The sequence below is a fragment of the Chelonia mydas genome, chromosome 2 (genome assembly GCF_015237465.2).
Source record: "Chelonia mydas isolate rCheMyd1 chromosome 2, rCheMyd1.pri.v2, whole genome shotgun sequence".
Lineage (NCBI taxonomy): Eukaryota > Metazoa > Chordata > Testudines > Cheloniidae > Chelonia > Chelonia mydas.
Window position 1 is genome coordinate 187,232,662 of NC_057850.1, and position 15,776 is coordinate 187,248,437.

The window sequence follows — 15,776 nt, forward strand, 5'->3', positions numbered from 1 at the left end:
AAGGGAGGATTAGTATTTGAGCAACACAGAGACCTGCTCTCCAGTCCAGAGAGCAATCTGTCTCACAGTATGATACTGTACCAATACTGGGTGTGTCTACACTTTGGGCTGGAGGTGTAAATTCCACTTTGACTTTGAGGACATGTACTTGGATGGGTACATACTTGGAATGGCTAGCCCATCATGCAGCTGCAGCTACATTCTATTTTTAGCATGGTAGCTCCATCAGACAGGTACATCTACTCAAGCTGGAATTTACACCTTCAGCTCCAGTGTAGATATACCAAGTGAGTATTTTCACTTACTCTTAGGGAAATACCCAGAGGTCATTCAAGACCTTGTCTAAGAGACTCAGTTAAGTTCAGTGTAAAGACAGGCGAAGGATTACAGAGAGTTGAAGGATAGTGTCAGCACCCAAATGATGGTCAGGGCTCTGACATAAAAACAACGGCAAGTTTACTTTTCTTTAATCAATCCTAAAGAGCTCTAACACAAGTGACAGCGTGTACATGCTGACCAGCTGAGATCTGTGGGTAGACTTTACGATTGGACCCTCTTTTCTTTTATATTCTGTTTGTAGAATTCAGATTGTATTTAATTATTGCAAAAGATGTGATTATTTGAGGGGAGGGGTGTTTGATTATTGTTTTGGAGTTAACACTTTGGTATCTCTCTTCCCCTTGATTTCCCTGACCTTTCCTTTTACCTATGATTCCTACTTATCCCCTCTTCTTTTTATGTAACCCAAACCCTTTCTCTTAAATGTTGGGAGGGGTTTTCCTACAACTTTTTGGTTCTTGATTCCTATTAAATATATTGTTAATGTCCTAGGTATCAGAGGGGTTATATATAAGCATGTATTCACCTGACCACTAGATGGAGGCACTATGTATTCTATAGATTGACAACTTGAGGTGTGCCATTAACCCAGCGGTCCTGTGGTGGGGCAGAGAGTTACTTAGAAGGGAAAAGCAAGTGGCCTCTTTGGGCATGTCTACACTGCAATTAAAACCCCCTGGCTCAGGCTAAGAAGCTGTTTAATTGTGGTGTAGATGTTCAGACTCAGGCTGGAGCCGGGGCTCTAGGACTCTGCAAGGTGGGAGGGTGCCAAAGCGTGGGCGGCAGACTGAGTCAAACATCTACACCACAATCAAACAGCCTCTTAGACTGAGCCCCACGAGCTTGAGTCAGCTGGCATGGGCCAACCACAGGTGTCTAATTGCAGTGTAGATATAACATACCCTTCTACTCTTAAGGACAAGGGGTGTACTAGTAGAGGGCTATACCAGGAGTTGAAATATTGTAACAAACCCCTATACTGCAATTGAAAGATAATTATTATATAAATAACCCCCAGTGGTGAGCTGTGACTAGATCTCTCATTTTCCACCTATACAAAAAAAAAATATGAAAGCCTTTACCATTTAAATCCTAATAGATTCCTTATCCTCTCTGTAAATTGGCCTCTAATGGGCAACGTCTAATGGCCTTTAATGGGCAACAAAGCATGAAGTGCCTAATCCTGCAAAAAGGTGAGTACCTCCTAGAAGGTTCTGTGCTTTCTCTCTGAGTTCAATGAAGTTGAGGATACTCTGTACCTCTTGGGTGGGACTCTATCTTGCAGGATTGGACCCAAAAAGATAGTATATTATAGTCTGGCCATTCATACTGACTTACATCCAGAATTCCCCAAACTGTAATTGTCACTGATTGTAATAAATTTTACTGGTGAAAGGAGATGGTTTGGTAAAGGTTCCTTTATTTTATTCTTCTAGAGTAGACGTTTTAAAAACTATATCAAATCTTGCAGGAAAATCTCACAGAAATGAGCACATCAAAATGGTTAAGTGTAGATAGAATAATGGGCAACTTTTAGCTAGTATTTATATAAAAGTTATAAAACTTTCTGTACCAATTATCGTTTATATTTTAGAGTTATCAAAGAAAAAACAGAAATTTTATTTTCTACCAAACAGCACATGAACATTTTGCTTTCCAGACTTTCTTTCTCATTATCTTATTTTTGTTACTATTGCAAAAAATGACTATAGTAGTTCTAGTTAGTGTAGAATTATTTTGCAAAATAAAGGATTTTTTTCAAGGGTCTATTATGTGCTGTGTGTGACCAAAGGAAGATAAGCTGCAAAGAATAAAAGAAAAATTGAAATTTTAACTGATAGATTTTCAATAGCCATCAATTCAGAAATACTAAAGACCACATATTTGTAGATTTAATTACATTTTCCATAAATTCTAATTTATCTTTCATACTGCTAAGTGGTCCACTTAGAACATTAGTACTATCTGTACAGCAAAATCTTTAATCTTGTCATCAAGTTCATTGACTTTGTCTTCTACAGCTGTAGTGTTATTCTAAAATCTTATTTGAAACAGAGCATAATTTATACAAAAATGTTTCAAACTGAGTTTGAAGAGCTTTTATTCCAAACTGTAAACCCTGTATATGATGGAAACCACTTCAAGCCAGGGGGTATCATAGCACCCTCAGCACCCCTAGTTCCAGCACCTATGGGGTCCCCCAAGGATCTGTACTGGGACCTGTGTTGTTTAACATTTTCATAAATGATCTGGAAAAGAGGACAAACAGTAAGAGGACAAAGTTTACAGATGATAAAATATTACTCAAGTCCAAATCAGACTGTGAAGAGTTACAAAGGGATCTCACTAAACTGGATGACTGAGCAACAAAATGGTAGATGAAATTCAGTCAAAAAAGCTAACAAAGTTAGGAACCATTAGGAAAGGGATAGATAATAAGACAGAAAATATCATAATGTGACTATATAAATGCATGTGATGCCCACGCCTTGAATACTGTGTGTAGTTCTGGTCCCCCTCCCCATCTCAAAAAACTAGGGTGACCAGACAGCAAGTGTGAAAAATCGGGACATGGTTGGGGGGTAATAGGAGCCGATATAAGAAAAAGACCCAAAAATCGGGACTGTCCCTATAAAATCGGGACATCTGGTCACCCTACAAAAAACATTTCTTAGAATTGGAAGAAGTACAGAGAAGGGCAACAAAGGAGTATGGAACAGCTTCCATACAAGGAGAGATTAAAAAGACTGGGCCTGTTCATCTTAGAAAAGAGATGACTAAGGAGAGGGGAAATATGTTAGAGGTCTATAAAATCATGAACAATGTGGAGAAAATGAATATGTGAAGGGGTAAATAACACTTGCCTAACACAAGAACCAGGAGTCACTCAATGAAATTAATAGGCAGCAGGTTTAAAACAAACAAAAGGAACTATTTCTTCATACAGTGCACAGTGAACCTGTGGAACTCATTGTCAGGGATATTGTGAAGGCCAACAGTGTAAGTGGGTTCAAAAAAATCTGCCTGCAGCAGATGACTGACACCCTTTTGGAGGAAGAAATAACACAGGCAGGGATTCAGGTGGACTGCTGAGCTGCATGTAGAATGGGAGTGGGGAAGCATTGGAGGAAATCCACAAATCCCCTTTGTCTAACAGTAATGTAGCTAAATTTGACCCTTTATTTCTAGTTATTAGTCAACAAATATAGCCATATGCTCAGTATTACATCATAGACAACTGAAGAGCAAGTGAGGGCTGGGGAATCAAACTCACAGTTTATATTGATTACTGACCCTCTCCAGAAAGATCAGTTCCTTAGAAACGCTCCAAAGCCCTGCCCCTCAAGGCAGGGTGCACTGCGATATCAAGCGAGAGGGCCAGAGTCTCTCTCACTCACTCACATGCTCCGCCCCACCCCACCCCTCCGGTGATGATTTACGTCTCCCCTATCTGCTCCAGATGCCCAAACTGACATGCCCGCCCTGCCTGGGAGGGGCATGTGACCACTCTTGCGGCTTCCTTTTGCTTCCCTGTCAGAATTCATTTTTCTGCAGGGAAGCAAAAAAATCTGCAGCAGACATGAATTCTGTGCGTGTCCAGTGGCACACAATTCCCTCAGGAGTACTGTATGATCATTCTTATGGGTTTTTTTTAATATACATATATGGTTACACTGAGAACTTGAGTTTCATGTGAGTGGAATGAATTTTACCCAATATGAATGAGGCCATGAGGTGGTAAGGGCTTGATCCAAAACCAATGGAAAGCCTCCTTCTGACTTCCCTGAGCCTTGGTTTAGGTCCAGATCTTCAAAAGCTTTTAGGCTTCTGTCATAAATATAAAGGGAAATGTAAACACCTTTAAAATCCCTCCTGGCCAGAGGAAAAACCCTTTCACCTGTAAAGGGTTAAGAAGCTAGGATAACCTCACTGGCACCTGACCAAAATGACCAATGAGGAGACGATACTTTCAAAAGCTGTGGGGAGGGAGAAACAAATCCTCTCTCTCTCTGTCTGGGTGATGTTTTTGCCGGGGACGGAACAGGAATGGAGTCTTACAACTTAGTAAGTAATCTAGCTAGATATGCATTAGATTCTGATTCCTTTAAATGGCTGAGAAAATAAACTGTGCTGAATGGAATGTAGATTCCTGTTTTTGTGTCTTTTTGTAACTTAAGGTTTTGCCTAGAGGGATTCTCTATGTTTTGAATCTAATTACCCTGTAAGGTATTTACCATCCTGATTTTACAGAGGTGATTCTTTTTACTTTTTCTTCTATTAAAATTCTTCTTTTAAGAATCTGATTGCTTTTTCATTGTTCTTAAGATCCAAGGTTTTGGGTCTGTGTTCACCTATGCAAATTGGTGAGGATTTTTATCAAACCTTCCCCAGGGAAGGCGGTGTAAGGGTTGGGAGGATTTTGGGGGGAAAGACTATTCCAAACGGACTCTTTCCCAGTAATATACCAGTTAGACGTTTGGTGGTGGCAGTGATAAAGTCCAAGGGAAAAAGGTAAAATAGTTTGTACCTTGGGGAAGTTTTAACCTAAGCTGGTAAAAGTAAGCTTAGGAGGTTTGCATGCAGGTCCCCACATCTGTACCCTAGAGTTCAGAGTGGGGAAGGAAGCTTGAAAGCTTCTAACTAAAACCAGTGGTAGTGAGGCACCTAAATACCTTTGGAGAATTTGTGCCTATGCCTGCTCTTGCTCCCACTACCATCAGTGACAAACCTCCCATCCACATCAATGGTGTAGTATCGTGCCCTTAGGCCTGGTCTATACTACAGAGTTAGGTCGAATTTAGCCGCTTTAGGTCGATTTAAAAATGACCGCATCCACACAACCAACCCTGTTCCGTTGACCGAAAAGGCTCTTAAAATTGACTTCTGTACTCCTCCCCGACGAGGGGAGTAGTGCTAAAATCGACCTTGCTGGGTCAAATTTGGGGCAGTCCAGATGCAAATAGACGGTATTGGCCTCCGGGAGCTATCCTAGACTGCTCCATTGTGACCGCTCTGGACAGCACTTTCCACTCCGATGCACTAGCCAGGTACACAGGAAAAGCCCCAGGAACTTTTGAATTTCATTTCCTGTTTGGTCAGCATGGCGAGCTCAGCAGCACAGGTGACCATGCAATTCCAGAATCGCAAACGAGCTCCAGCATGGACCGAAACGGAGACACTGGATCTGACTGCTGTATGGGGAGAAGAATCTGTGCAGGCAGAACTCCGATCCAAAAGAAGAAATGCAAATATATTTGCCACAATCTCACAGGGCATGTTGGACAGAGGCTACACCAGGGACACGCAGCAGTGCCGCGTGAAAGTTAAGGAGCTCAGGCAAGCCTACCAAAAGACAAAGGAGGCAAACAGTCGCTCTGGGTCAGAGCCCCATACATGCCGCTTCATGTTCATGCTGAACAGCTGCATGCCATTCTAGGGGGGGACCCTACCACTATCCCACCTCTGTCCGTGGACACCTGCAAGGGGAGAGTCTCAAGCCGCACGGAGGAAGATTTTGTGGAGGAGGAAGAGGAGGAGGATGAAGAGGAGGAGAATGTGCAGCAAGCAAGCAGTGAATCCGTTCTCCCCGGCAGCCAGGACCTTTTCATCACCCTGGATCCAATACCCTCCCAAGGCTGGATCCCCGACCCTGAAGCCAGAGAAGGCACCTCTGGTGAGTGCACATTTGTAACTACAGTAGGGGGTTTAAAAGCAATAGTGTTCATGATCACCTGGTTGAAATAGGGGAATTTTTGTAAGGGAACAGTAAAAGGACCCCATTCATGCTGGGCTGTTTGTGCTTGGCTAAAAGGGATCATCCCAGAGAATAGCCATGCGGTGGGGTGGGGGTAGGTGTGGGCTGCTCATCTACCCGAATACTGCAGCCCCTCCTTTTAAATGTGAAACCCAACCCATTGCTTGCTCTGGGAAAGGGGGGTACTGCAATTTGATAACATTCCCACATGTTATGAAGGCATAAGAAGCCAACCCAATTTTACTCTCCCTTTTTATCTCCCCCCAGGTGCAAATGTTTCTACGCTCCCCCTATCATCTCCGTCCCTGAGGTTATCGCAGATTAGAAGGCGGGAAAAAAACGCACTCGCAATGACATGTTTTCCGAGCTCATGCAGTCCTCCCGCACTGATAGGGCACAGCTTAATGCATGGAGGCATTCAGTGGCAGAGGCCAGGAAATAATTAAGTGAGCGTGAAGAGCGGAGGCAGGACGCGATGCTGAGGCTAATGGGGGAGCAAACAGACATGATGAAGCATCTGTTGGAGGAGCAAACGGACATGATGAAGTATCTGTTGGAGCTGCAGGAAAGCCAACAAGAGCACAGACCCCCGCTGCATCCACTGTATAACCGCCTACCCTCCTCCCCATGTTCCATAGTCTCCTCACCCAGACGCCTAAGAATGCAGGGGGGCCCCCCTCGGGGCACCCAGTCACTCCACTCCAGAGGATGGCCCAAGCAACAAAAGGCTGTCATTCAAACAGTTTGATTTTGTAGTATGGCTACAATAAACAATGTGGCCTTGTTCTTCCCTCCTCCCCCACCCCACCCCACCCCACCTCACCCCACCCAGGCTACCTTGTCCGCTATCTCTTTTTTTTTTAATTAATAAAGAAAGAATGCATGGTTTCAAAACAATAGTGACTTTATTTCGAAAGGGGGAGGGTGGTTGGCTTACAAGGACTTAAAATCAACAAAGGGGGTGGATTTGCATCAAGGAGAAACACACACAACTGTCACACCGAAGCCTGGCCAGTCATGAAACTGGTTTTCAAAGCTTCTCTGATGCGCAGCATGCCTTGCTGTGCTCTTCTAATCACCCTGGTGTCCGGCTGCTCAAAATCGGATGCCAGGCGATTTGCCTCAACCTCCCACCCTGCCATAAACATCTCCCCCTTACTCTCACAGATATTATGGAGCACACAGCAAGCAGCGAGCTTTTAAATGTCCAAAGGCACATTCTACCACCATTCTGCATTTGCTCAGCCTATAGTTGAACTGCTCCTTACTACTGTCCAGGGTGCCTGTGTTAGGTTTCATGAGCCATGGGAGCAAGGGGTAGGCTGGGTCCCCAAGGATAACTATTGGCATTTCAACATCCCTAACAGTTATTTTCTGGTCTGGGAAGTAAGTCCCTTCTTGCAGCTGCTCGAACAGCCTGGAGTTTCTAAATATGCAAGCGTCATACACCTTTCCCAGCCATCCCACGCTGATGTCAGTGAAATGTCCCTTGTGATCCACCAGTGCTTGCAGCACCATTGAGAAGTACCCCTTGCGGTTTATGTACTGATTGGCAAGGTGGTCCAGTGCCAAGATGGGGATATGCGTTCTGTCTATCGCTCCACCACAGTTAGGGAAACCCATTGCAGCAAAGCCATCCACTATGACTTGCACATTTCCTAGAGGCACTACCCTTGATAACAGAATGTCAATAATTGCATTGGCTACTTGGATCACAGCAGCCCCTACAGTAGACTTGCACACTCCAAATTGATTCCTTACTGACCGGTAGCAGTCAGGCGTTGCAAGCTTCCACAGGACTATCGCCACTCGTTTCTCAACTGTCAGGGAAGCTCTCATCTTGGTATTCCTGTGCTTCAGGGTGGGGGAAAGCAACTCACAGAGTTCCAGGAAAGGGGCCTTATGCATGCAAAAGTTTTGTAGCCACTGGGAATCATCCTATACCTGAAACACTATGTGGTCCCACCAGTCTGTGCTTGTTTGCTGGGCCCAGAATCGGCGTTCCACTGTATCAACCAGCCTCACTGCCACCATGATGTCCCAATTGCCACAGCCCATTCTTTCAGGAACGTCTGTGTCCATGTCCTCTTCAAAATCCTTCTCGTGCTGGCGTCTCTTAGCCCGGTTTTGCATATACTCCAGGATAATGCGCGAGGTGTTTACAATGCTCACAACAGCAGCGGTGATGGTGAGCTGAGTGGGCTCCACGCTTGCCGTGGTATGGCATCTGCAGGAGAGCAGAGTTGCAGCGGAAGCGGTGGATGATGACGGTGAGCAGTCGTACAGCACCCAGGAGGACCAGCACAGATCCCCCGAGCTCATCGCTGGGGAGCAGGATAGCAGAGTTGCAGCGGAAGCAGTATATGACAATGGTTAGCAATCCTACTGCACCGTCTGCTGACAGCAGCACCCAGGACACAACAGTAGTGGTGACGGTGAGCTGAGCTGAGCGGGCTCCATGCTTGCCGTGGTATGACGTCTGCATGGAAAAAAGGCGCGAAACGATTGTCTAACGTTGCTTTCACGGAGGTAGGGTGACTGACGACATGTACCCAAAACCACCCGCGATAATGTTTTTGCCCCATCAGGTATTGGGAGCTTAACCCAGAATTCCAGTGTGCGGCGGAGACTGCGGGAACTGTGGGATAGCTACCCACAGTGCACCGCTCCGTAAGTCGATGCTAGCCACAGTAGTGAGGACGCACTCTGCCGACTTAATGCACTTAGTGTGGACATATGCAATCGACTATATAAAATCGATTTCTAAAAATCGACTTCTATAAAATCGACCTAATTTCGTAGTGTAGACATATCCTGTGTGAAGAAGTGTGGATTGTGTTAAAATCATAGATTTTAAGGCCAAAAGGGACCACTAAAGCATTGAGTCTGCTTTCATGTAATCATAGGTCACCAACAACACCCAGCACCTGCATATTAAACCCGACAACTGAAATGAGACCAAAGTATTAGAATGCTCAGGAGACTGAACTATTACGTGCCACAGGACATACATGCCACCCAGTTCTATATTTGATTCATTGGATCAAGTTGGTGCAGTTGAACGACTTATTCACTGTGTGGAAGAGAGGAGGAGTTAATGAGGACTAGCTGGCTGAGCCCCAACCTTGTTAAGACTGAGTAATGCTTCTGTCCGGAGTGCAGGAACTAGGCGATATCTGATCCCTCTACTGAGATAGTATGTCAACTAATTCTTACTGGTTGAATCTTCAACTGCCCACGTATGTCTAGATATTTGTTTTAGTTATAGAACTTCTTAGGGTTGCTGCCATCTCTTCAGGTGGAGCAGCTTGCCCCATTCACAGCATAATGTAGGCATCCAATCAGAAAGGAAAGATAAGAGGTCAGATAAGAGCCCCATAATGTGTATTTTAAACAAATATATACACAATGTTATGCTAGAGGTTGGGCACCTCCATGAGGGTGTGTATTTGATCTATGAGTCATCACAGATCTCAATGAAACTGGTGGACATGATAGCACCTTCCATTCAGGCTAACTGAAGCAGCAGTTAAATTCCCCCTTTTTAAGTGACAGATGAAACAATAGAAGGTACAGTCTTTGTTTAAAATGGTTTCTCTTAGCAATCGCACTTTGTCCAGCATGGCTGACTGCCTCTCAGTCAGGACCTTCCACAGAAGCACAGGATGCTGATTCCTTCTTGTCTTTCTAGGAGAAAGTTAACTTGGGGTTCTTTGCCCCTCTCATTTATAGTCCAGTGAACCTTTGAAATGGATTCTTCTGAAGGTTACCCCCCAAAATAAAGTTCATTCAAGTTGTGAGGAAGGAGACATGGAGTATGGTGGTGAAGGAAGTTCCATGCTGGTTTCTTCCCCAATGGTGTTTGCTAAAATGCAAATTGGTTTGTTCCTGTCCCTTCAATGCAAATGAATGGCCTCTTGACATGTGATTGCTAATGGATTCTGATGACACCTGGCTGGAGGCATGGCCTTGTCCTTTGTCTGAGAGAAACCTGTTTACCTGCTCCCCAGACTTATCTGGTAAGCACATTTTAGTTCCACATTTCTTTCACATTTTTATGTTCCCTTGGGTGTTTACTGCACATACACCACACAAGAATATTAATCATCGTGTGTTATTAGTTTTCCAATGATACCTTTCATGAGACATATCAGATACAGTTTATGACATCAATGAACTGGGTACGCTGAACTGGTCAGACCAGCTGAAAGTTACTACCAGATACCAGTGAGCCCCTTGCCCTCTTACATTTGGATGCTGTTAGGGTCACATCCACTCACCAATCCATAAAGATACAAACAAGCAGATAAACAACCAAAACTATAAGTAGGTTTGTAAGGATTAGATTTTTATCAGTAAAAGTCAATCAACATGGATTTCACTGCACCCATGCAAACTGACAAAAATATTTCCATTGATCATCAAAATTCACAGCTAAGCAAAGTAATAAATGCTTCTTGAGAACTTTAGAGCTTGATTTAAAAATATTTACTTTGTGTATTTTGACATGTGATGTTGAAAATTTATGTTAATGGTTATAAAGCTTCAACATTTTGAATCTTAACATCTACTGTCATTAAATAATTAAATAATTGCCTGATTCCCTCCCCCACTGTCTCAACTCCCCCACACCATAATTTCCCGCAACTATGGAAATTTAAAATAAAAATGCCCCAAAATAAACAAATATCAGTCAAAATTATAAAAAGTAAAAACGGAATTCTGCCAAGCCTAACTAATAACGTAATCAAGCTATTTCTCCTAGATCCTGGGAGAGACTAACACATGGAAGGCACGCAGACACTATAGCAAGGGGGGCTATCTAGAGAGCAATGAAATGGTTAATGTTAACAATGTTAACAAAGGCTCCAAACCAGCAAACACTTACACACATGCTAGACTTTAAGCATGAGTCATTCCACTGAAGTTCCTCTGTATGCATGTGTGTAGAAATTATTGAAGTCAATGAGATTACACATGTGTTGCAAGATCAGGACCTAAATCATCGTAACTAGGCTTTAGACTTAATTTACCATTTGAATGATGAGGAACAACTCACAGCACGCAGAGCTATCATTTCAGGTTGTCTGCAGATGCAGGCAGACTTCACTATATCCATTTATACTCTGTTCACAAATCTTCAGAATTGTAAAGTCTAGATACTTAATTTTTTATTTAAATAAAAGTTTCCACAACACAAGCAGGTATCCTCCAAAGAAAAGTACTAGTTTGCCATTGTAAGATACCCCAATTAAAACCTTGACTGAAACTATTCTGTGACCTTGACTACTGCATTTGTTACCAAGTACATACTATACACTTGTGCTGTATAGCTGCTTTCATCCAATAATTTCAGAGTGCTATATAAACAATTTCAGAGTGCTTTATTATAACCTGGTCAGATATTACCTGTTATATATACCAATATATATATATATACATACAATACCAAGTAAAGTACTGCCCCATACCATACTAGCTGAAAATAGAAGCTAAGACTTCTGAACCCTGCTTCCCACACACTGAATCATGCTGCCTGACTTCAGTTATAATGTTTATATAAGTTTAATAATAATTAAGTTTAACAGTAAGACTGTTGTTCTGCTTTTATGGGTGTGTAATGCCTAATATAAGCCTCTCCCTCCCCCTAATTACTCACCTCCACATGAGGGAGGTGAAACTTAATATACATATGTTGGATTAAATGAAAGCTTGTGTGGCACTTTGCAAATGCAAAGCACAATATAAATGCTAGTTAATCATTATTATGGTCAGAGTTCAATACTGCTCCAATTACACATGTAATAATTGTCAGGGTTTACTTTAAAAACCAAAACCAGCCCAAAAATCTAATTCAAAGCTGCTAGGTTGCGGTTGCCTCTCTGGCCTCTAGTAAACATGCTTGAGAATGCTTTTTCTTGTGAGGGAATCAATACCTCAGTCTGGTGCTGCTGCCTCCCCTGGAATCACCTTTGGGCTATGTGTGTGCAAGGGGGCTCATTAGCTTTTCACAGATATTTCCTGTTCCATAAGCTTTTGCCTCTTTGTTATTTGATTAACATAACTAATAGCCAAGTGAAAATATTATATACATATATGTATGTATATTGATGGGGTACATCCACCACAGTTTAATGGTAATTCTAGACCCCCTGTTGGTGCTGATCATATTCAAACAGTAACCCAGCTGGGTTTTTACCATCTGTGTCTGGCTAGGATGCCATAACCCTTCTTTTTAGATATAATTTTCACTGTGTTACTCATGCCTTTGCTGTCTCAAAATTAGACTGTTGCTAGTGCTGCAACATGGTTTTCAGATGTAGCCACATGTAGAACATTTGGAAACAAGCTGGTGCTAAAAGCAGCAGCTTTCTTACTGAGCTGAGCATATAGGTAAACACTTAAGGGTGTATGCTCTGACCTATAAATCCCTAAATGGCTTGTGACCTATCCTCCTGAGAGATTCCCTCACTCTTGTGCTATACCACCACAGCTGTGATAAGCAGAGGTATTTGAGCTGGATCCCACTCATTATAATAGAGGTTGGTGCTTACAGGGTGTTTTCTGTGAGTATATCTACACTGCAGGCTGAACTCTGTGCTTTTGTGTGTGTGGTTTTTTTAGCCCCAAACCCCTATCATCCGTGCACAAAGTCCTTAAACAGATGCTTATATAAGTGTCAATTCTGTGTTTGCATGCATGACTGGAAGTATGGGTTAAAGTATGTCTCACTTTAAGGCATGCTCCTGTCTGACCTTTTTGCAATAAAGATGCAACTTAAGTATGTGTAGCTGAGTTTTGTTTAGATTGTCCTAGCTAGACCTCCAGTGCCATCCCACAATTCCTGGGGCCTTTATGTTCCAATCCTTCTACCTGCTCACTTCCTACTCATCTTCTAAGTACTAGAAACTGGTGGCTGGTTTATAGACACCCGGTCAGCATTTAACCCTTCATTCCATGCAGCCTGCTCCATTTTCTGCACTGCGCTCTTGGTCCTCCATATTGGTCAAAAGTAGCCCAGATTTGGAGACCATCTAGGCACGCTGCAAAGACATCTGTTTGGTAGGGTTTTTGGAGAGGGCTGAGAGTATGCTTCCCAGAAAGACAAAGGTGGTGGAAGGGAGCATTCCTATAGGTGGCTGGTTGGCATAATTCCAGTTTAAATTATTTTAATGCTGCTAGTTCTAATCAGTTATGTTAGGCTGCCTAGAGCCTTATAATAGACATATTTTTATTATTTAAATCTAAATAAATATGCATATTTTATATTTGTACATCTGTGGTGCATGTGAGTGTGTGTCATATTTATACACACACATTGTGTAGTGTGTATGTAGACATAACTATGGCCACAGCATTTCGTGCAACGAATCCTTTTAAATACTTTTTCCTGAATATCATTTTAGACATTTCCCCCCTGATTTAATGAGGCACTAATCCTCATCCATTTTCTTCTAATGGTCCCAAATGGAAGCAGAAGATTAGGGATGGTAGTTCTTAACAAAACAAAACAAAACCAGAAAAATGCTATAACATCCACAGGGTTGGTAGAAGATTTAGTAGTACTCCTTTAGGACTCCTCAATGAGATTTCCTTTGCCTGTTTCTGTATTAGAGGCTGTTAGATTATCAAAAATTAATCTACTAGCATAGAACCAGTTATTGCTAAAGCAGTGGTTTTCAAATAGGGGTACACGTACTCCGGGGGGATATGCAGAGGTCTTCCAGGGGGTACATCAACTCATCTGCCTAGTTTAAAAATAGGCTACATAAAAAGCACTAGCTAAGTCAGCACAAACTAAAATTTCATACAATGACTTGTTTATATTGCTTTATCTACCATACACTGAAATGTAGGTATAATATTTATATTCTAATTTATAATTACATGGTAAAAATGAGAAAGGAATCAATTTTCAGTAATAGTGTGCTATGACACTTCTGTATTTTATGTCTGATTTTGTAAGCAAGTAGCTTAAGTGAGGTACTTGGGGTATGCAAGACAAATCAGACTCCTGAAAGGTGTACAGTAGTGTAGTCTGCAAAGATTGAGAACCACTCTACCGCTGACTGCCAGAAACTAGGAATGGATGACAAGGGATGGATCACTCGAATTCACTTCTTGTGTTCATTCCCTCTGAAGCATCTGGCGCTGGTCAGAAGACAGGATACTAGATTAGAAGGACCACTGGTCTGACCCAGTATGGCATTTCTTGAGTTCCTTTTAGGATGTGTTTAAGCATGCTGCCCCCCTCCCCCCAGGCAACTCAGGACATTTGAGCACTCTACTTCTGACACAGGATTAATAGGATTTGTTGACAGCATCACACGAAAAGCGCCTTTCTTCTTTTGTCCTGAAAATATGTCATCAGACCATTTGGATGTGACATTAAAAAATAAAAAACAAAAACCCTCCAGGAATCTCTTTCTCAAACGTGCCCTGTGCACTGAATTCAATGACCCGACTCAGGCCCCAGGCAGGGAAGAAAGCGTTGCTGGGGAGCCTGTTTGCGCATGACACAAAAAATGAGACTACATAGAACCCTCCCTTAGAACGCGCCCCTCACTCCAAGAATTGGCCCCTTCCGGCCCCCTCAAAGAGCTCCCCAGGGAAGAACCGAGCACTGGAGGGCGCCCGCGGGGCCTTCGGCTGACAGCGCGCGCGACCTCCCGCGCAGCCCATTGCCCTGGCCAGGCCAGGCCAGGCCAGGCCAGGGAGGGGCGGGTCCCGTCCCCGAGACGCTCTAGCCGCGCGCTCTGTGGTGGGCCGGCCCGGCTGGGGTGACGCGGCGGGCGGGTCCCGTGATGGCTGGCGGTGTCGCCCTCGCGTTGTCACTCGCTGCCGCCTCCCCGGCACCAGCTCGCGGCCGCCGAGCCCCCGCCATGGCCGAGGACGGGCACCTGGAGGCCTCAAGCGAAGGGTGAGCGCGGGCCGGCGGGCGGGGAGACGCCGCCACAGGCGGGGGCAGCAGTTGGGGGGGACCCCCGGCCTATGTACACCTGCGAACCCCCAGATTCCCCCTCCCGGCCCCCCCGCACACCGCTCAGCAGCGGACCCTCACATCCCAGCCGCTGCAGGTTTTTTTCTGTCTCACTTCCTCCATGTTCTTACTGCAAAACCACTGAGGTCTTAGTTGCTTCAGCTGCAGCAACTCCCCCCCCCCCCGCGATCTACTCACATCTCTCGTCTCCTCCACCCTGTACAAACTGCTGTTGCCAAACAGTAATTTTCCTCTTTTGTCTCACCTTAGAGACTAACCAGTTTATTTGAGCATGAGCTTTCGTGAGCTACAGCTCACATCCGATGAAGTGAGCTGTAGCTCACGAAAGCTCATGCTCAAATAAACTGGTTAGTCTCTAAGGTGCCACAAGTACTCCTTTTCTTTTTACGAATACAGACTAACACGGCTGTTACTCTGAAACCTCTTTTGTCTGTGTCGCTCCATTGACTTCTACTTCCCTTCAGCATCAACTGAGAACACAAGTCCCCTTTAAACCGCTGTGCAAATTGGCCTGACCCACATTTCTGCTACTATTCCTTCTTTTCCCAAGCAGCCCATTCAGAATGACTTAATCGTTGTCTTCACACTTTCTACAATGCTGCACCTTATGTTTGAAACTATCTTCCCCTCCACTGTAGTTTGTGTGCCAAACAAACCTCCCTGTCCTTTAGAGAGAGACAA

General features: G+C 43.8%; 1 protein-coding gene across 2 annotated transcripts in view; it reads left to right on the forward strand.

Annotated features, from left to right (window-relative positions):
• The first annotated feature begins 14,609 nt into the window (after window positions 1-14,609).
• Window positions 14,610-15,776, forward strand: part of ABHD5 (abhydrolase domain containing 5, lysophosphatidic acid acyltransferase) — a 45,258-nt gene continuing 44,091 nt past the window's right edge. Inside the window, exon 1 of one of the 2 annotated variants that reach the window (XM_037890363.2) lies at window positions 14,610-15,014. In XM_037890363.2, coding sequence (XP_037746291.1) covers window positions 14,899-15,014 — 116 coding nt within the window. In that variant the 5' untranslated portion in view covers window positions 14,610-14,898. The remainder of the gene's footprint in view (window positions 15,015-15,776) is intronic. The other variant, XM_037890362.2, reaches the window with a different exon arrangement.